A 22,061-nucleotide genomic window follows, 5' to 3' on the forward strand; every position below is an offset into this window, starting at 1 on the left:
GGCACAGTCATAGTGTACTACAGCCTTCATCAGACTCTTGGACTCAAGTGATCCTCTTCCCTCAGCCTCCCAAGTAGCTGGAACTACAGACGTGCACCATCAAGCCTGGCTAATATTATATTTATATTGAAGGATTTTTATTGTTTATCTTAGAGTTGTATGTGTGTATCTCTAATGGGGTCCATTTGTGGGGAGTTAACTTGTTCACATGTACAAGTGATGAGAAAAGTTTTAAAAGAAAATAAAGTACTCTTAGAGAAATAGAATGATCAGTGAGTTATTTAGTAGGTAAAGTGGTGAACTGAATTTTCAAATTCTCAAGTTCTGATCGTAACTCTAATGTGAAATTTTTGGCTTTAGCGGGAGGTAAGCCATTTAATGTCACTGGGTTTTTCTTTTTTCTTTTCTTTCTTTCTTTTGAGACGGCCTTGCTCTGTTGTCTAGGCTGGAGTGCAGTGATGTGATCACTGCAGCCTCAAACTCCTGGGCTCAAGCGATCCTCCCACCTCAGCCTCCCAAGTAGCTGGGACCACAGGCACATGCCACCATGTCTGGCTGATTTTTCTGTGTGTGTGTGTGTGTGTGTGTGTGTGTTTTGTTTGTTTGTTTTGTTTTGTAGAGACGGGGTTTCACGTGTGTGTGTGTGTGTGTGTGTGTGTGTGTGTGTTTTGTTTGTTTTGTTTTTTTGTAGAGACGGGGTTTCACCATGTTGCCCAGGCTGGTCTGGAACTTCTCTGAGCTCAAGCAGTCTGCCCACCTGGCCTCTGAAAGTGCTGGCATTATAGGTGTGAGCCACCATGCTCCTCCAGTTTTGGTTTCTTCTCCTTTTCTTTTTTTTTTTTTTTTTTTGGGGCAGAGTCTTGCTCTGTCGCCCAGGCTGGAGTGCAGTGGTGCGATCTCGGCTCACTGCAAGCTCCGCCTCCCGGGGTTCATGCCATTTGCCTGCCTCAGCCTCCCGAGTAGCTGGGACTACAGGCGTCTGCCATCACGCCTGGCTGATTTTTTGTATTTTTAGTAGAGACGGGGTTTCACCATGTTAGCCAGGATGGTCTCGATCTCCTGACCTCGTGATCTGCCCGCCTCAGCATGCAAAGAGCTGGGATTACAGGCGTGAGCCACCGTGCCTGGCCTCTTTTCTTTTCTTTTTTTGACACGAGTTTTGCTCTTGTTGCCCAGACTGGAGTGCAATGGCACAGTCTTGGCTCACTGCAACCTGCGCCTCCTGGGTTCAAGTGATTCTCCTGCCTCAACCTCCCAAGTAGCTGGGACTACAAGCGCCCGCCACCACACCCGGCTAATTTTTGTATTTTTAGTAGGGGTTTCACCATATTGGCCAGGCTGGTCTTGAACTCCTGACCTCAGGTGATCCACCCACCTTGGCCTCGCATAGTGCTGGGATTACAGGTGTGCACCACCACACCCGACAGTTTCTTTTTCTTTCCGATGAGTTGAATAAGATATTCTTTCAATTTTCTTCCAACCTGAGTATTGTATCATTTCTCTTACCTTAAATCACAATTCTAATTTGAATATTTTTAAAAAAGTACTACTGTTACAATATATTAAATTAATATTTTGACTATTTTATTGTCTTTAACAGATTCTCCTTGCCAGTTGACATTTATATAGTGCTTACAGTTAAATGTTTCTGTGAGGTAATACTAAGACCCAGGTTTTACAAGGTTTCCTTACTTCTTGGTGTTTTTCCTCCTGCCCTATCATAGACAGTTCCTTCTTAACTTAAATCTTAACTCTGATTTGAGTACTGAAGCTTAGCTGCTTCCAAATATCCACTATAACTTTCTCGCTGTTCTTAGTATTGTCTAACAATCTCAACAAACTAGAATTCAAAATCATGACTTGAGATTTACAGTGTAAATTTTTGTTTTGTACTTGTAACTGATGATGGAGAACCTATTCATTGAACACACTAGGCACTATTCTAAGAAACAATGGAGAATAAATACATAATTCGTAACTTCAGATAATTTGCAGGTTAGTTGGGTAGATAAGTAGTAAGGTGACATATTCAGAAAGAATGGTAAGTGCTTTGGCAGGGCAAATATAAGATACGATACTGTGGGAACGTGTTGGAGGGATACCTAACCCAGTTTTTGATCAGGCAGGACTTACCACAGAAATCTGAACTAACATCTGAAGTCATGGTAGTTAGGCTAAGGAGGAAAATGTAGCAAGTCCAAGGAAGAGAGAATGTACTTTCAAGAATTGGGGGATGGTAAATAGTACTAAAAGATTTGGAGAAAAGATTTAAAAAGTTAATTTGAAATGAAGTGAAGGAGTGAGGTAGGATGGGAAACCAGACTTCATGGGCTAAAGAGTCACTGACTTGAAGGTGGGAAAGGAAATGGAAGCAATAAATGTAATTAAATTACTCTTTTACAAGAAATTTCACTATGCAAGTGATAGGATAAGATAGCAAAAGGAACAACATGGGTTGGCAAGTAAGTTAAAGCATTATGGAAACTGCTAAGTGTTCCGAAAAGTATCATGACAAAACTAGGATGTCCTTTCCTCATAATTTTTAGACTAATATAGAAGGATAATTTTAACCTCTTCAGTTTTGGAAGTAAATGTCACCTGAAACTCTTCATAAAGTTTTGTTATTGGGTGAGTGAGTTCTTTACTTACATTGTATAACTCCCACATTTTACTACTCTCCAAGCATTTGTACTTTTTTATTATATATATCTTCAGTATCTTTATCCTTCCAGAAAGCAATTTTTGCTTTATGCAGTGTCACATGCACATTTTAAAATAAGTGCTTTTGATAGCTTAGTTTACAACCCTTTGGAGTTAACTGTCCTGAGTGGCTGCTTCTTTAAAAACAATGTCCTGAGACATTGGAGCACTTTGTAAATTCGTAGATTCCAACTTAATGTTTTAGGTTAAAGTAGTTAAGATAATAGCTGTACTGGCCCACCACTGTACTAGGAAATGTAGCTTCGACTACAGTGTCTCTCTCTCTCTTTTTTTTTTTTGAGGCAGAGCCTTGCTCTGTCGCCCAGGCTGGAGTGCAGTGGCATGTTCTCGGCTCACTGCAACCTCCACCCCCCAGTTTCAAGTGATTCTCCTGCCTCAGCCTCCCGAGTAGCTGGGATTACAGCCACCCACCACCACACCTGTCTAATTTTTGTATTTTTAGTAGAGATGGGGTTCCACCATGTTGTCCAGGCTGGTCTCCAACTCCTGACTTAAGGTGATCCACCCACCTTGGCCTCCCAAAGTGCTGGGATTACAGGAGTGAGCCGCCACGCCCAGCCAGTGCCTCATTTTTATGAAGTAAATAATTTGTATTTTCTAAGAATAAGATAATGTGAAGTAGGTAAAGGCAGAGTTGAAATTGTGAGGAAGGGTGGTCCACCATCCCGTCCCCCATTCCTGAAGCCCTTCTGTGGAATCTTGGTGCTGCTGGAAACTGCTTGAAAATACCTACGTCCCACCCTATCTTCCTTTTAACACATTACATTTTACACGCAAGCGAACCCATTCCCAGGTCATTTATTCAATTTTTATAGACAAAGGGGTTTCAATTTTAGAGGTTATATGGACAACTTATTATGGAAGAAAGATTCTTAATTTTCTTACTGCTATTTGATATTAGTTGCTGTGTATGTAAAGTGATGCAGATAAATGAAACCTTTAAGAGTGTATTCTTTAGTTTAAGTCCATTAATTTGTTTTGTAAATAATAATTCATGTATTTTTCGTGTACTCTCTTGATCGGATGTATTTGTGATATAAACAGGGATAAGTTTAGTGAATAGATAATATGATCCCCTGGGACAGGGGAAAGCCCAGGGAGCCATGTAGGTGAACCTAGCTCAAGGTTATGAGGAAACGAATATATCAGAGGAGGGAGAGGGAAAGGGAAGTGAGACAGACAGGAAGATATCTGCGATAATAATATGTTCCTCGAAAGCACAATGAATATGTATCTTTAGACCACAGATTTGTGTCTTGGTTTTTGGTGTTTTTATTTTTTTGCTCTATCTTTAGACATCCATGTATGATTTATTTTTCTAACTTGTTTAATCTTGTTATCTGATTAGAAAAGTTATTTAAAAAGAATAAAAAGCTTTTATCTGTGTGCTGAAGTTGTAACAAGTTTGAGAGAGGTGCATCTCACACGAGTGTGATTACATTTATGAACTATCTTTTTATCTTTTTTTCTATCTTTTTATCTTAAAATGAGCTCTAGACTAGAAGTCAAAAAGGTTGAGACTTAAAGTGATCACTTAGTAACCATTGTGACTGTTGATCTCTGTTAAGGATTCCTACTTGAAAAAAGAATGAAGCACATATAAGCATGTGTATATGTTTTTAAGTTTTGAATAAAACATTTTAGAGTTGCTGATATATTTACTGTATTTGTGTCTTTTACAGAATACCCCTTCCTTTAACAGCCTTAAAAATCAAAGACTCCATTAGTGATGTGGTAACAAGTTAGTGCCGAATCTCCTTCTCTGATGGGGAGTAATGATAATAGATTCCCTTTAAGCTTGATATTTATTTTACATGTCATTCTTTCAGTAAACCTAACTGCAGGACTGATACACTTCATATATATATATTTTTTAATGAGATGAAGTCTCACTCTGTTGCCCAGGCTGGAGTGCAGTGGTGTGATCTCGGCTTACTGCAACCTCCGCCTCCCGGGTTCAAGTGATTCTCCTGCCTCAGCTTCCTGAGTAGCTGGGATTATAGGCGTGTGCCACCATGCCCAGCTAACTTTTGTAGTTTTAGTAGAGACAGGGTTTCACCATGTTGGCCAGGTTGGTCTCGAACTCCCAACCTCAGGTGATCCGCCTGCCTCAGCCTCCCAAAGTGCTCGGATTACAGGCACGAGCCACTGTACCCAGCCCTCTCATAGATTTCTTTTCATGTCCTTGTCTATGTATTTAAAAAATGTAGTTGATGTGCTGTATATAGAATTTCTATCCTAACGAGATATTTGTATCTAATATCATAAGTAACATCAGAAATTTTATAAGTACATGTCACATAATGACTAAATAGAAAATATAAGGGAATTTTAAAATACCCTTTATAAGAGCCACAAAAGGAAAGAATAAAAGAGCTAGGAATAAACTTGATAAGAAATGTGAAAGATCGCTATGAAGAAAACTTCAAATACTAAGATAAAAGGATGACTTGAATATTTGAGATAGAAGAAATAGGAAAATATTGAAAAAGAAGATTAAATTGACAGGGGAGAGCTGAGTGAGGACTAGTCCTACTAGATACAAGAGTAGACAGAGCAGTGGAACAGGATAGAGTCAAATATGCATGAGGAGAATTTAGTGTATTATAGAGGAGGCATTTCAAATAAGGTGGATTATTTGATACATGGTGTTAGAGCAACTTGGTAGCCATATGGAATAGAAACTTAAGATTCCTACCTAGCTTCATAAATAAACGTTAATGAATTCACAAGCGGTAAATTTAAACAGTGATAAGTTTCACTGTGAGTGAATAAAGAGCTTCTGTATGGCAACAAAATATGAACACTAAGAATTAAAGTGGGGGAAAAGATTTCCCCTACTTATAAATGGCCAATTTCCTATATAAGTAAAAAGCCTCCGTAAATAAGTGAAAAACCCACAGGCAAAGTTGGCAAAATATATGAAGAGAGTATACAGAAAAAGAAATATACAGTGTAAAACCTTTTTTGAAATATTATAATTTCATTTATAATAAAAAATTCAAATCAAAACTAAAGAAGTTAGTGTGTTCTTCACCTATTAGATTGGCAAAGATCAAGGAGTTGGATCATATACTACATTGTCATGGGCATGAGAAACCAAGTACTCTTGCACGGTATAAATGACGACAACCTCTTTGCAGGGGAGCCTGATGATAGCTATTAGATTGTAAATGTATGTATTTATTATAATGTCACCTCTACAGATTTGTCCTAAGATACGTTCATAAGATCACAAAGATGTATATATAGTCAATGCAGTATATAGTAGGAAAAAAAAAGGCAGTGTAAAGGTTCATTAATAGTAGACTATAAATAAAATTGTGGTACCTTTCTATAAAGAGGCAAACCCACACCAGTGTGGTACCATATGAGAAATCCATTGGATTTATTTTTGTTTTTTTAAGACGGAGTCTTGTTCTGTCATCCAGGCTGGAGTGCAAAGGTGCGATCTTGGCTCACTGCAACCTCTGCCTCCCGGGTTGAAGGGATTCTTCTGCCTCAGTCTCCTGAGTAGCTGGGATTACAGGCATACACTACCACACCTGGCTAGTTTTTTTGTATTTTTGGTAGACACAGGGTTTCGCCATGTTGGCCTGGCTGGTCTCAAACTCCTGACCTCAAATGACCTGCCCGCCTTGGCCTCCCAAAGTGCTGGGATTACAGGCGTGAGCCACCGTGCCCAGCCCTATTGGATTTTTTTAAACAACAACAACAACAACAACAAAAAACAAGGTGCAGAAGAGAATTTGTGGTACTGTTACGGTGTGTGTGTAAGTGTGTACGTTAGAACACCTCTGGAAGAATATGTAAAAAACTGGAAATAGCAGTTGCCTCTGGGTAGAGGAAACAAACAACAGGGATGGGAATGAGGGAGGCCTATTTTTTTTTTTTTGAGACAGAGTCTCGCTTTATCACCCAAGCTGGAGTGCAGTGGTGCGATCTTGGCTTACTGCAACCTCCATCTCCTAGGTTCAAGCGATTCTCCTGCCTCAGCCTGCCAAGTAGCTGGGACTACAGGTGCCTGCCACCACACCTGGCTAATTTTTGTATTTATAGTAGAGACAGGATTTTGCCATTTTGGCCAGGCTGGTCTTAAACTCTTGACTGTAAGTGATCCGCCCACCTCTGCCTCCAGTAGTGCTGGGATTACAGGTGTGAGCCACCGCACCCGGCCTAGGGAGGCTTATTTTTCAACATAAACTCTGAACTTGTACTGTTAAAGTAATTGTTTTTAATAATGTCTATGTAACTTACTCAATTAAAAATAATTTAGAGGTAAATTATGGCAAAATGTTCTTTAAAATAAGGTAACCATTATTTGAATCTTTTTAAAAGACATAATCCTCCAGATCATCTAATATTATTTAAAGTATTTACTTAATGTCCCATTACAGGATACTGCTTCATTTAACGATCCCTTAACTCTTAAGATTTTAGAACAAAATGTTAGTTACTATTATCCTTAGCTATTCTGAATAAATCTTTTCATAACAGGTTTATTGAGATATAATTTATATACTATCCAGTTCACCCATTTAAAGTGGTTTTAGTATATGCTACAGAGTTGTGTGCCATCACCATAATTTTAAAAACATTTTATAACCCCCCAGGAGATAACTTTTTAAATTCACCCCCTAATTCCTCCCAAGTCCCCCAGTCCCTAGGCAACTGCTCATCTGTTTTCTTTGTCAATGGATATACCTATTCTGGACATTTCATATTAAAGAATCAAACAAGGCTTTGGTACGGTGGCTCACGCCTGTAATCTCAGCGCTTTGGGAGGCCGAGGTGGGTGGATCACGAGGTCAGGAGTTGGAGGCCAGCCTGGCAATATGGTGAAACCCTGTTTCTACTAAAAATACAAAAATTAGCTGGGCGTGGTGGTGCGTTTCTGTAGTCCCAGCTGTTTGGGAGACTGAGGCAGAAAAATCGCTTGAACCTGGGAGGCGAAGGTTACAGTGAGCTGAGATGGTGCCATTGCACTGCAGCCTAGGTGACAGAGTGAGACTCTGTCTCAAAAAAAAAAAGAATCAATATGTGATCTTTTATGACTGGCTTATTTTCATTCTTTTACAAGAAATTTCACTGTGCAAGTGATAGGAGAACAACCTTGAAAACAAGGTTCATCTATATTGTGGCATGTATCAGTACTTTATTTCCTTTTATGGCTGAATAATATTTTATTTATGGAAATATGGAAAAATATTTTTTTCTTCAGTTGATGGACATCTGGATTGTTTTCATTTTTTGGCTGTTATGAATAATGCTATAATGAACACTTGTGTACAAGTTTTTGTATGGATGTATGTTTTCATTTATTTTGAGTATATACCCAGGATTAGAATTGCTGGGTCCTATGGTAACTCTTATTATGTTTAATATTTTGAGGAACTGCCTGATTGTTTCCAAAGTTGCTGTACCATTTTACATTTCCATCAACAGTGTACGAAGGCTCCAATTTTTCTACATCCTCACCAACACTTGTTATTAATATTGTCTTTTTTTTTCCAAATAGAACCTCACTTTGTTGCCTGGTGTGGAGTGCAGTGGCATGATGACAGCTCACTGTAGCCTTGACCTCTCAGGTTCAAGTGATCTTCCCACCTCAGCTCCCCTGAGTAGCTGGGATTACAGGCATGTGCTACCACACCTGGCTAATTTCTTAATTTTTTGTGGAGACAGAGTCTCACTATGTTGCCCAGGCTGGTCTTGAACTCCTTGCCTCAAGTAATCCTCCGCTCTCAGCCACACAAAGTGCTGGGATTACAGATATGAGCCAGTGTGCTCTGCTTTATCTGTCTTTTTATTATAGCTGTTCTAGTGAGTGTGAAGTGGTGTCTTATTGTGGTGTTGCTTTGTTTTGTTTTGTTTGAGACAGGGTCTCCCTCCTTTGCCCAGGCTGGAGTGCAGTGGTGTGATCTCAGCTCACTACAACCTCCGCCTCCCAGGCTCAGGTAGTCCTTCCACCTCAGCCTCCCAAGTAGCTGGGACTACAGGCGTGGGTCATGATGGCTGACTCATTTTGTATTTTTTGTAGAGACAGGGTTTTTCCATGTTGCCCCGGCTTCATGGTGGTTTTGATTTGCATTTCCATGATGCTGAATGATACTGAGTATTCTTTCATATGCTCATTTGTCTTTTTATATTTAATACAAACATTGTTGCCCGCCTTTCCTAAGATGTATGTGTGTTCGGTGTATATGCATGTCTAGATTTCACCATGAAAAGTTCATTTTAGGAGCCCATCTATTGTCAAATTGGACATTTTAGCCGTGTAAGAAATGTGACCTTATCGAGCCCTGTTGAGTCACTGTTTATAGTGATTTTTCTGATAATACCTTTGTTAAGTTCGTGTTTTATTTTTCTTACAGTATTTCACTGGCCTTGAATGTGGACATAAGTTTTGTATGCAGTGCTGGAGTGAATATTTAACTACCAAAATAATGGAAGAAGGCATGGGTCAGGTAAAGATATCAAGTTGTTTTTCAGTTTTTGTTGAATTTCCTATAGTGTTAAGACCCTTGCACAAATTTGCACAAATAAAAACAGGTGAAGCTTTATGTGTCATGATTCTAGATTCAAACAACTAAAGATAATAGGCTTTTTCCTAAAGTAATGTGGCATTCCAGTTAAAGAGCCACTCCAGGTAATGTTTTCTCAGCTGGCATCAATATTGGTATATGTTAACTTAAACTTGTTGCACGATTTTGTCAGATTATCTCTCTTTTGCCTTTAAAATTGTGTGTTTAAAAACCAATTAGTCAGGTTAGCAAGTCTAGTTACTTTATGGTGATAAACATACTCTTCACACACATTTCCTTTAAGGAGAAAGGGAAGGATTGAGATCCTGTAAACATTAAGGTATTCCCAGAACCTAGCAAAGTGCCTGGCAATGGTAAGCATTCATTAAATATTTGTTGAATGAAGACAGTTTAAATTTCAATCTTTTTCAGACTATTTCGTGTCCTGCTCATGGTTGTGATATCTTAGTGGATGACAACACAGTTATGTAAGTATTTTTGATAGATTCTGCATGTGAATATTGGTTAGTTGGTTAAACCAAATTAATTTTTACTTAGTACCTCAAAGGAAGTGAAACTTCTTAAAGTCTGAAGAAACTTTTTAATCTGCGTTCCTTAGTAGTAGTACAAAAGCCCATTTGTAACTTGGTTAAATGCCTGATCACTATTCTTACAAACTTAGAAATGCATGGTAGCTAGATTTTGATAAACCTTGAGATTGGAGATTAGAATGTGTGTATGTGTTAGTTGAGGTGTTCTTGGAAGCAGATCCCAAGATAGAATAAAAGGTGAAACTGACTTATTGTGGAAGAGCATCTGTGCAAGGTAAACAGCAGGAGCAGATAGACATTGATGTAGGCCTGACATCTGTTAAAAGACGAAGAAGGAAGATTCAATAGGAAGAGACTTTGTATGATACAGCTATGAGAGTCTTTGGCAGCCCTGATGGGGGAACTTCAGTGCATAGATTGCCCATAGAGGAATACCTCAATAAGTAGAAAGAGCTGGGCCCAGTACACTTGATATGCTCAGTCATTGGCTGGGACTACCCCGGGAGTCATGGTCTTTGCTGAAACACTGCTGCTGATTTCAGATACACTACAGCTGGATGCTTTCAGCTAACAGCTCTTCTTGTGAAAGGTTCTTTCTTTTTTTCTTTTAACTTTTAGGTTCAGGTATACATGTGCAGGTTTGTTACATGGGTAAATTCCTTGTCCGTGAGGTTTGGTGTACAAATGATCCCATCACCCAGGTAGTGAGAACAATACCTGATAGTTTTTCAACTCTTGCCGTCCCACCCTACCCACTCTAGTAGTCCCCAGTCTAAATAGTCTTTTATTCTCATCTTCATGTGTACTCACTGTTTAGCTCTCACTTATAAATGAGAACATGTGGTATTAAGTATTTCTGTGTTAATTCATTTAGGATGATGACCTCTAGCTGCATTTGTATTGCTGCAAAGGACATGATTGTGCTCACTTTTTTTTATGACTGCATAGTGTTTCATGGTGTCCATGTGCCACATTTTGTTTATCCAGTCCACTGTTGATGGGCATCTAGGTTGATTTCGTGTGTTTGCTATTGTGAATAATGCCACAGTGAACATACTAGTGAATGTGTCTTTTTGGTAGAATGATTTATTTTCCCTGTGATCTCACCAACATCTGTTTTTTTTTTTACTTTTTAAAATTATTTTTTGTTTAATTTTTTTTTACTTTTTAATAATATTCCTTATGACTGGTGTGAGATGATATGGTACATCATTACGGTTTTGATTTGCATTTCTCTAATGATTAGTGGTGTTGAGCATTTTTTTGTACCTGTTGGCTGCGTGTATGTCTTCTTGAGAAATGTCTTTTCATGTACTTTGCCCTTTTTTTTCTTTTTTTTTAAGTGAAAGCAAGTATATTAGAGAAGTAAAGAAACAAAAGAATGGCTACTTCATTGACAAAGCAGCCTGCTCATTTTTAAATGGGGTTATTTGTTTTTTGCTTGTTTGATTAAGTTCCTTATAGATTCTGGATATGAGGCTTTTGTTGGGTGTATAATTTGTAAATATTTTCTCCCATTCTGTAGGTTGTCTGTTTACTCTGTTAATAGTTTCTTTAGCTGTACAGAAGCTCATTAGTTTAATGAAGTCCCACTTGTCAATTTTTGCTTTTCTTGCAGTTGCGTTTGGGGACTTAGTCATAAATTCTTTGCCAAGGCTGATGTCTAGAATGGTATTTCCTGGATTTTCTTTTAAGATTTTTATAGATTGAGCTCTTACATTAAAGTATTTAATCCTTTAGTTAATTTTTGTATATGGTGAAAGATATAGGGGTCAAGTTTCATTCTTCTGCATGTGGCTAGCTAGTTATCCCAACAACCATTTATGTGTGTGTGGCTGTTATCGATAGGATTGCATTATTAATTTGGCGCTCACCTTGAATGTTATTGGTATATATTAAATGCTACTGAATTTTGTACATTGATTTTGTATCCTGAAACTTTACTGACTTTGTCAGCTCTAGGAGCCTTTTGGCAGAGTCTTTAGGGTTATTTCTAGGTATAGAATCATCATCAGTGAAGATTGATAATTTGACTTCTTTTCTTATTTAGATACATTTTATTTCTTTCTCTTGCCTGATTGCTGTGGCTAGGACTTCCAGTACTATGTTGAATAGGAGTGGTGAGTGTGGGCATCCTTTTCCTAAGTGGAATACTTCCAGCCTTTGCCTGTTCAGTATGATGTTGGCTATGGGTTTGTCATATCATAGATGGCTCTTAATGTTTTGAGGTATGTTCCTTCAAAGCCTAGTTTCTTGATAGTTTTTATCATGAAGAGATGTTGGACTTTATTGAAAGCTTTTTCTGTGTCATTTGAGATGATCGTATGGTTTCTAATTCTGTTTATGTGGTGAATTACATTTATTGGTTTGCCCAGGCTGGAGTACAAGTGGCACCATATCGGCTCACTGCAACCTCTGCCTCCCGGGTTCAAGCAATTCTCCTGCCTCAGCCTCCTGAGTAGCTGAGATTACAGGTGTACACCATCACGTCCGGATAAGTTTTGTATTTTTAGTAGAGACAGAGTTTCATCATGTTGGCCAGGCTGGTCTCGAACTCCTGACCTCAGGCGATCTGCCCGCCTTGGCCTTCCAAAGTGCTAGGATTACAGGCGTGAGCCACCACGCCTGGCCAATAACTATTTTCAATTTGTGATGGTAACAAATCTTTGTCAAGAGAATTGTCTTATTAATGACCAGAGTGACACTTGCTGCCACCTTCTTGACAATGCCTATTCTTGAAGATGGATGCTCACTTTCTTTTACTTCCTTATCAATATCAGATAAACTAAGGGTGGAACCTTGTCCTAATAACTGTTGGCTGATGTTTGCTCTCACCAGTCCTGGTGGTCCATGCCAGGTTTAGATAGCTTTTTAGGCTAAGGCCAGCTATCAGAAATCATTAGGGTTTGTCATACCAGAAAAGCATTATGGGTAATACATGTGTAAATAAGATGTGTGTGTTTGGCAATCAAGGCATCTGACTTTTGGCCTGATACATTCCTTATTATTATTGATATAAAATCTGTAATATAAAACTCATTTTAATTACAGTTATCCTTAGTATACTGGGGATTGGTTCTAGGACCCACGTCCTCCACCCCGAATATACCAAAATCTGCGCATGCTCGTGTCAGCCCAGCAGAACCCATGTATACAAAAATTCGACCGTCCATATATGCAGGTTTCACATCCCACAAATAACTATTTTCGATCCCTATTTGGTTGAAAAATATTCATAAATAAGTGGACCCATGCAGTTCAAACCTGTGTTGTTTAAGAAGCAATGGGTTTTTTTTTGTTTTTTGTTTTTTTGAGATGGAACCTCTCTCTGTTGCCCAGACTGGAGTGCAGTAGTGGCATGATCTCGGCTCACTGCAACCTCTACCTCCTAGGTTCAAGTGATTCTCCTGCTTCAGCCTCCTGAGTAGCTGGGATTACAGGTGCCTGCCACCATGCTCGGCTAATTTTTTTGTATTTTTAGTAGAGACGAGGTTTCACCATGTTGGCCAGGCTGGTTTTGAACTCCTGACCCCAAGTGATCGCCCACCTCTGCCTCCCAAAGTGCTAAGATTACAGGCGTGAGCAACCGCACATGGCCAGCAACTGTATTTTTAAGTATATTATCCAGTGGCTTTTAGTATATACATAATATTATTCTACAAACATCACCTAATTGCAGACTATTTTAATCACCTTATATCCGTTAAGCAGTCATTCGCTATTCCTTTCTCCCCCTAGACCCTAGCAACCACTCATCTGCTTTCTGTCTTTGTGGATTAGCCTATTCTAGACATTTCATATAAAGGGAATCATATAATATGTTGCCTTTTGTGATTGGCTTCTTTAATGTTTTCAAGATTCATCCATGTTGTATCATGAATCATCACTTTACTCCTTTTCATTGCTGAATAATGGTTCCATTATATGGACATTTCCATTTTTTACGGAAATGTCTTATGTGAACATATGAACATTTGTGTACAAGTTTTTCATTGAACATCTGTTTTTAATTCTAAGTATATATATTTCAAAGGAGAATTGCTGGGTCATGTGGTAATGCTATGTTTAACTTTTTGAGGAACCATCAAATACACAAATTATTTTTAGACCACAGGTTCCACTTCTGTGAAATATGGAGATTTACTCATTTAAAAAATGTTAATTGAACACTTTCTACAGGCCAGGCACTGTACTGGACACCTGGGGATCCTTTCATGGGGTTGGGAGGAGAAAGATAGTAAACAAATGATTATACAGATAACTGTCTAATTAAAATTATGATAATTTCTATAAAGTAGATGTTTAAGGTGCCATGAGAACTGAGAGGGTATCTATATCCAAACGAGTGTGGAAACTCAGGAAAGGCTTCCTTGAGTAATACTTTATTGTAACTGAGTGAAGTAATACAGTAATAGCGTCTAATATTTATTGAGTGCTTACTATCTGCCAGGCACTATTTTAGTCTCACAACCATGTTTCTGATATCTGTTTTACAGATTAGTAACTGAGAAATGGAGAGTTCAAAGAATTTACCTTCAATTCATAGCTAGTGAGTTGTGAGGCCGGCATTCAAACCTAGGCTGTCCCACCTTAGAGCTCCATTACAATATTCTTGTCTTTCCAAGGGAGGCAGCCTTATGCAAAGCCTCTGAGGAAGGGTGGTACTTACTGTTTTGAAGAAATACAAGAATACGAATGTGATAGGAGTGCACTGAAAGTGGCACAGGACAGGGTGGGATCTTGTGGAAGGAGAGAGGCCTATGAAGCTCAAGAGTCAAATGAGGCCAGATTGTCTGGTTCATTTAAAAGATTTTAATGGGGTTGAACTACATGCATGTTCTTCCTGTCTTTCTCAGTGGGAATCCTTTTTCTTGTAATACACTCAGAGGAGTATTTACCATAGAACTAATGAAACTTAAACTTCAGGATTCCTCACTACGTGGGATCCTGTGAATTCTGGAAGTTCTTGTGAATTATAGTGTTCAGAAGAGGCCAGGATGCAGTCAGTGAGCATTTCTGGTTAATTTCCAAGAGCTCTCAGAAGAAGAAGGCTCTTAAAATTATATCAGCTTTAGGTATCACAAAACCTGGATCCATTTCTTAACATTTCTGTCAACAATATCTGTCTCATTTCGCATACTAATTTGGGTGGGGTGTCTGAAGGAAGGTGGCTGAGAATTGCTGTCTTAAGGCATGATATGATATCAGAGTCAAAAGACCCTGAAATGCGCTTATACTTGGCACTAGTTGGTAAGTCATTAGGCTGTAATAAAAACTGGGTAAAAGTAGACTATTTAAAAAATAAGAACCATGGAAAAAAAGTCTATGAAAATAAAACTATACAAACTTTGAAATTATTGTTCTGATCAGTACAGTTATATTTGTTGATAGCCTATGTGCATTTCAGTATTTACAGCTTAGGGCATAAACATGTAGCGTAGCATAAACAGCTTTTGAAACTATGTTTTATAAATGTGGAAAATACTCTTGACTGGAAACTTTCTAATCTATTTTTATTCTTGGTTTCAGGCGCCTGATCACAGATTCAAAAGTTAAATTAAAGTATCAGCATTTAATAACAAATAGCTTTGTAGAGGTAAGTGATTTGTTTTCCTTCTTGTAAGAAGGAATTCTGTTTATTAATAGAAATACTATTTTAAAAATTATAGTTTATTGACAGTAAAAAAACATCTTTACCATATTTATGAAGCATGCCAAAATACCTTTATTCTCAAAAGAGTATGACAGGCCAGGTGTGGTGGCTCACGCCTGTAATCCCAGCACTAAGGGAGGCCGAGGCGGGTGGATCACCTGAGATCAGGAGTTCAAGACCAACATGGCGAAACCCTGTCTCTTCTAAAAATACAAAAATTAGCTGGGCACAGTGGCACAAGCCTGTAATCCGAGCTACTCGGGAGGCTGAGGCAGGAGAATCGCTTGAACCCTGGAGGCAGAGGTTGCAGTGAGCCGAGATGGCGCCACTGCACTCCAGCCTGGGTGACAGAGCGAGACTCCCTCTTAATAAAAAATAAAATAAAAGAGTATGAGAAACCAGTAAGTACATCTCGCCATAGATCTTGACCTTGGATAATAAAATTATTTTTACTGTATTCTTCCTTTATTTTTCTTTATCCCTAGCTGAGAATTGTAGTAGATTACTAATCGTGTCATGTTTAATCATGTTTGAGATTCTAACCCTGCTATTTCTCTGCTCGTTTTAGGTTTCATTACCAGTAAATCTTGTTAATAAAGAATGCTATCCTTTATTGGACCATGCCTTTGCCCATTTGTTCTATGACTCCTTTTGTGCTACAGTGGCAGAGTTGAGTAGTTGCTACAGAGACTGTTCTGGCCTGCAAAACCAAAATTCTTTACCCTCTTGGCTCGTTACAGAGGAGTTTGTCAGCTCCTGTATGACAACATCAGTAACTTGGTCTTATTCTAGAAAGTAATTATTTCTGTTAGAGATTAAACCTGGAAACAGCCTATTTTAGAAATAGTGTATTATTTGAAATGGTCAATGGACTTCTGAATTCTGGTGCAGAGTGTTTTTTTTCATAATAAAAATACTATAAAAGTTATATTTCCTTTTGAGGAACTAAAATGCACTCTTTGCCTGTGGTTTAGGAACTGGGTTTTTTTTTTTTTTTTTTTTTTCCTTCTTACAAGAGCTTTTTATGGGAGAAGTTGTATGTATATCCTTTAGCCTGTCTTGAACTATTCTGTAGCTTCTAAACACCTTCCTTGATAAAGAGTATATCTGATTTTCTTGTGTCTTTTGAAAATTGTCCTGAAATAGAACTGTAAATAAATTAGTGCTTTTTAATGATCACATACATGATATTTAATTAAAGTTATTCAGTGGGATTTTGAAGATAGAACAAGAGGTAATTCATGTATTTTATAAAACCAGGTCTTCAGGGATCAGTCATCTTTAAAAAAAAAAAAAAGCACATCTGAAGTGTTGCTATAGAAAACCACAGCAAGTTTTCATAAGCTTGTGTAATTATCCCCCATTTGCCCCTTGTACCAGAGAAGCAATATAAATAGCTTGATGTACTAGGAAATCTTGCATCATGACCTAATTTAATTTGCTGTCTTTTTTTGAGGCAGGGCCTCATTCTAACACCCAGGCTGGAGTGCAGCAGATGATCACAGCTCTCTGCAGCCTCTACTTCCTGGGCTCAAGTGATCCTCTTGCCTCAGCCTCCTGTGTAGTCGGGACTACAGGCACATACCACCATGCCTGGCTAAATTCTTTTTTTTTTTTTTTTTTTAAGGTAGAGACAAGGTCTTGCTATGTTGCCCGGGGTGGTCTGGAGTGCTTGACCTCAAACAGTCCTCCCGCCTTGGCCTCCCTAAGTTCTGGGATTATAGGTGTGAGCCACTGTGCCCAGCCAGCTGTCATTTTTTATTTTCTAACTTGTATTTCAGTGCAATCGACTGTTAAAGTGGTGTCCTGCCCCAGATTGCCACCATGTTGTTAAAGTCCAATATCCTGATGCTAAACCTGTTCGCTGCAAATGTGGGCGCCAATTTTGGTAAGCAAGTGATTTCCTAAATTGAAATAGTGCACAAAGCGTTTCCATTTCTCCTGTTTATTCTTGGTAGTAAAATAGCAGAAAAAAAGTGTTTACCTTAGGCAGGGAGATGTTTGATACTGGTTTAAAATAGTATATATCTCTTTCAGAATTGAATGAAAAGGTCACATCTTAAAAAAATTTTTCCTCTTTCCTTGATGTTCTAACTTTTTTGAATTTTTTTTTTAATGGAGAAAATATACAACTCTAATCATATCTTCCTGTATGCTCCACTGTAACTTAATGGGAGCAAACTCGTAGATCTGGGACTATACGTTTTTCTTTACTCTGCCAAATTTTAACCTTACTTATGCAAAGGAAATGTGCAGGTAAATTCTGCTGATGGTCTCCTTTTTAACTAAGAGTTTTCCTGTGGCTCCTGTCGCCCAGCTTTCTTGGTAACTTGGGCTTTTGGAGTTCTGTAGTATACTCTTCAGCCTCTGAATTCTAGATTTGAACTGCCAGGAAGTTTCCAGTGCCACATATTAGGGGATGTCTTAATCAGTTCAGGCTCCTTTATAGGTGTTCTCGTTTTTTCCAAAGTGGATAGGCTGAAAATTTTTCAAATTTTTGACTTCTTATTTCCTTTTGATGAACAGTTTATCTCTAGGTCATTCATCTCTTCTTGCATTTTCTATAAACATTCAAGAGAAGCTAAGCTGCATCTTCAACACTTTGCTTAGTAATTTCCTCAACCAGATATTCAGTTTCATTTCTCTACCTTCCACAAAACAATTCAGCCAATTTCTTTGCCACTTTATAGCAAGGATGGCCTTTCCTCTAGTTTCTAACAGCATGTTCCTCATTTTCATCTGAGACCTCATCATAATGGCCTTTACTGTCCATATTTCTAACAACATTCTGTTCATGGCCATTTATTTAGGTTTTCTCTATGATTGAGGCATTCCCTGCACTTCTGTCTTTCTGAATCCTCACCAGAATTACCCTTAACAATTCAGTTCATTCACAGTGATCTAGGCTTTTTCTAGCTTGCACTTCCAAGCTCTTCCAGCCTCTACTTACTACCTAGTTTCAAATCGGCTTTCACATTTTTGGTTTTGTTAGAACAGCACCCTCACTTCTTGGTACCATTTTCTGTCTTAATGTTCAGGCTTTTATAACAAAAGACCATAAACTGGGCGGCTTCTAAACAACGTAAATTTATTTCCTTCAGTTCTTAAGGGTGAGAAGTCCAAGATCAAGGTGCCAAAAGATTTGTTGTCTGGCGAGGGCCTGCTTTTCTGGTTCATAGATGGTGCCTACTTGCTGGGTCCTCATATGGTGGAAAGGACAAGGCAGCTCTCTGGGCCCTTTTTTTTAAAAAAGGATGCCAGTTCCATTCACCTCCTAAAGGCTCCACATCCTAATACTGTCACATTGATTATTAAGTTTTAACATACACATTTTAGGGGGACACAAACATTTATATCCTGCTAGAAGTTAAGATGATTTTCTGTTCCTTTGAGGGTCTTGAGGAGTAAGAAGCCAATCAAGTCAAGGGGCTCTAGACCCAGCAAATAGATTTTTTGTTTTGTTTTGTTTTGAGAGAGGGTCTCACTCCATCACCCAGGCTGGAGTGCAGTGGCACGATCTCGCACTGTAACCTTTGCTTCCCAGGTTCAAGTGATTCTTGTGCCTCTTGAGTAGCTGGGATTACAGGCGTGTGCCACCACGCCTGGCTAATTTTTATTTATTTATTTATTTGTTTATTTATTTATGTATTTATTTTTAATAGAGACAGCATTTCACCTTGTTGGCCAGGCTGGTCTTGAACTCCTGGCCTCAAGTAATCCACCTGCCTCGGCCCTTCCTAAGTGCTGGGATTACAGGTGAGAAGCACCATGGCCAGCCAGATATTTTTTTTGCTGGGGGGTGGTTTGGAGGGGGAAATATTTTATTGGTATTCCATACCTTTCTTTTTTTCCTCCAAACATGTATCGAATTACACTTAACACGTCATTAATAATAAATATTTCCAAAAAGAGCAGGTAAGCTCACAGACATTAAATATGTGTAAAATACATACTATTTTGATAAAGATTAATTATGTATTGTTATTTTAGAGAAAAGGTGGATAATACCTACTTTCCAATGTATTTTTAGCGTGACACATTTCAAACGTAAAAGTATAGAGAATACAGTATTGAATACCTATATAGCTACAATCCAGCTAAATCAAAATTAGTATTTTGTTTTTCTTCATTAAGAGATAAAACATGACACATATATTTGAAGCTCCTTGGTTCCCTGCTCCTTCCCATTCCCCATCTTTTTTTTGAGAAATAACCATTTATCTTAACCTGATTTAAATCAATAGTAGTTTGTTTCTGTCTTTAGCAAAGGACTTTTTGCCATTCGTAAATTACTTAATTAGCTAATTAATCTGTCATTTTATTATTTTTTTCTTAAGCATTTGTGTTTGTTAATTATACTTCTTTTACAAGTGTATATGTCATGAACTTAGAAAACAAAAGTGAATTACCGATTAACACATGTTTAGTAAGTATTTAGTCTTTTTGTTTTATACCTTGCCCAGTACCATTTCCCTCTACAGGGCTGAGGTTCATTTGTTTAAATAATGCAAAGATGTGACCTATTTGCTTCCCTTATATTGTTTACTGTGTATTAGTACTAAATTATATAAGTAACCTACAAAGTCAGCCTTTTATTCTTCATTTAGGGTGTTAAGTAAAAGATTAAAAATGCACTGATGAAGCATGGGTTGAAACTTCTCAATATAGTCTGAGGCACCTTAGCAACAATTATTATGAAATTGTCATCAAAGCGTGTCTTCATGCTTATAGTCATTCTTCACACATATTGAGTACCCACTATGTGCTAGTTCTACTACTAAATTCTAGGTAATTAACTGTAAAGCAGACATGGGTTCTCTCCTTGTATTTGCCATTCACTAGAAACTAGTGACAATACTGTGGAACTATAAGGCATGAAATGATTGGCTTATTTACTTACTTACAGTACGTAGGCCTTAATTCTATTAACTCTTTGTGTCACTTAACAGCTTTAACTGTGGAGAAAATTGGCATGATCCTGTTAAATGTAAGGTGAGTTTGTCTGACATTTCAATTTTTAAATAATGTAATGGCACACTTCTAAGACTTAGTGACTAAAAATCATAGCTGATGATTTTGTTATCTATCTATTGGTAGATTTTTTTTTTTATCCTTTTAATTTCGGATGATCATTACATGTATTCAGAGGTAATTCCTTAGGATAAGCCAAGTCAGCTCCTGATTATTATTAGGATAACCATGGCTAAGGCACCTCTTTGTCAGGCTTTGTAATTAGGGGAATACACACCTTGTAGTTGGGCTTCTCTTCAAGCTCTAGGTTCCCCACTCAGCTTCTGCCAAAGAAAATCCTGCTTTGGTTGATTTTATATATACTGGACATTGTAGCTATGGGATTTCCCTGGCTTAAGAGAATGTGAGCCTAGTGATAATCTTATTCATTGGCTTTTACATTTAAGCTTGACTATAGTTAAGTGCTAAAGTAATTTGCTATTTTTAAAAGTCTTTTGTTGTATCCTAACCGTTGTTATTTTCAAACAGTGGTTAAAGAAATGGATTAAAAAGTGTGATGATGACAGTGAAACCTCCAATTGGATTGCAGCCAACACAAAGGTTGGTGTTTTCCTTCAGTAACTCTTGGTAATAAAAATGATAAGGATTGGTACTTTGGCATTAGCAAAAGCAATGAGGTGACCTACTTACAGGCTTTGTTTCATCTTTTTCTCCACTGAGTCTTTTTTTTTTTTTCCCCAGAATGTTTGCCTGTTATTTCCTTTTTCTCTTTGAGTTTATTTTAGAGTATTGAGTACTGTACTACAGTATCCACAGTTCTCTGCCTTAAGTTTCTTCTACTGGAAAAAAAATTAGTGTTCTGTAGAGGAAAAAGCTGATAATTTTTCAAGTGTGGGATTTGTGCTTGGCTGCCATTTAGTATACAAATGTATTGGAGTTTACTCCGCCTAGCTTGGTTCTATTAGGCTAATTTACATTTTTGTTTCTAATTTTTTGTTTTGAAGTACATTGCTCTTGATACTAGTTTCAAAATTCAATTTCAAAATTCACTTTCTTAACCCCAGACAAATGTCTTAGAAGTGTTTAAATCTTGAGTACCCTTCTCCTCGATCACTAATCTAATGAGCAAGCATTTGAATGCCAACCGTGTACCCAGCTAGTCTTTTAATACAAAGTCGTATTATCCATCCTTTATGTAATTCAGTCCTATCCTATCCACATAGTGAGTGACTTGGGTAATGAATGGTAGGATGGTTCATGGGCTATTCATTTTTAGTATTATTTTGTACATGTAAAGATGGTGCTTTAAAGAATGCTGAGTTGTTTGACCCATAGTATATAAAGCTATCTTTGAACTGTTCCCTCACTCATCACAGGACAATGAGATTAAGAAGTGTGTAAACAATGAAGGCCGACACAGGTTGTCTGTGTGTGCTTAAGTATACATCTTACATACTTATATATAAAACATGAATATACATTTCTGTCTCCCAGAAAGTAGTGAAACAGTGAATCTTGCCACATAAAACAAATGCCCAAGTCTTTAAGGAATATATGGTAGAAATTAATATTTTTTGTTCCCTCCAAAACCATCACGATAAGCATAACTCACGTCAATCAAAGAAAACCTTACTGTAAATA

The 22,061-nt window shown here is 37.9% G+C and overlaps 1 protein-coding gene across 3 annotated transcripts in view; it reads left to right on the forward strand.

The window, feature by feature from the left end:
• The window catches only part of ARIH1 (ariadne RBR E3 ubiquitin protein ligase 1), a 111,867-nt gene that overhangs the window by 71,525 nt on the left and 18,281 nt on the right, over positions 1–22,061 (forward strand). For all 3 annotated transcript variants that reach the window (XM_004056447.5, XM_055363704.2, XM_031002294.3), the window contains 6 exons: positions 9,096–9,188; positions 9,678–9,733; positions 15,326–15,392; positions 17,231–17,337; positions 20,399–20,441; positions 20,949–21,020. In XM_004056447.5, coding sequence (XP_004056495.1) covers positions 9,096–9,188; positions 9,678–9,733; positions 15,326–15,392; positions 17,231–17,337; positions 20,399–20,441; positions 20,949–21,020 — 438 coding nt within the window. The remainder of the gene's footprint in view (positions 1–9,095; positions 9,189–9,677; positions 9,734–15,325; positions 15,393–17,230; positions 17,338–20,398; positions 20,442–20,948; positions 21,021–22,061) is intronic.

Source organism: Gorilla gorilla, chromosome 16, assembly GCF_029281585.2.
Source record: "Gorilla gorilla gorilla isolate KB3781 chromosome 16, NHGRI_mGorGor1-v2.1_pri, whole genome shotgun sequence".
In the NCBI taxonomy this organism is placed as follows: domain Eukaryota; kingdom Metazoa; phylum Chordata; class Mammalia; order Primates; family Hominidae; genus Gorilla; species Gorilla gorilla.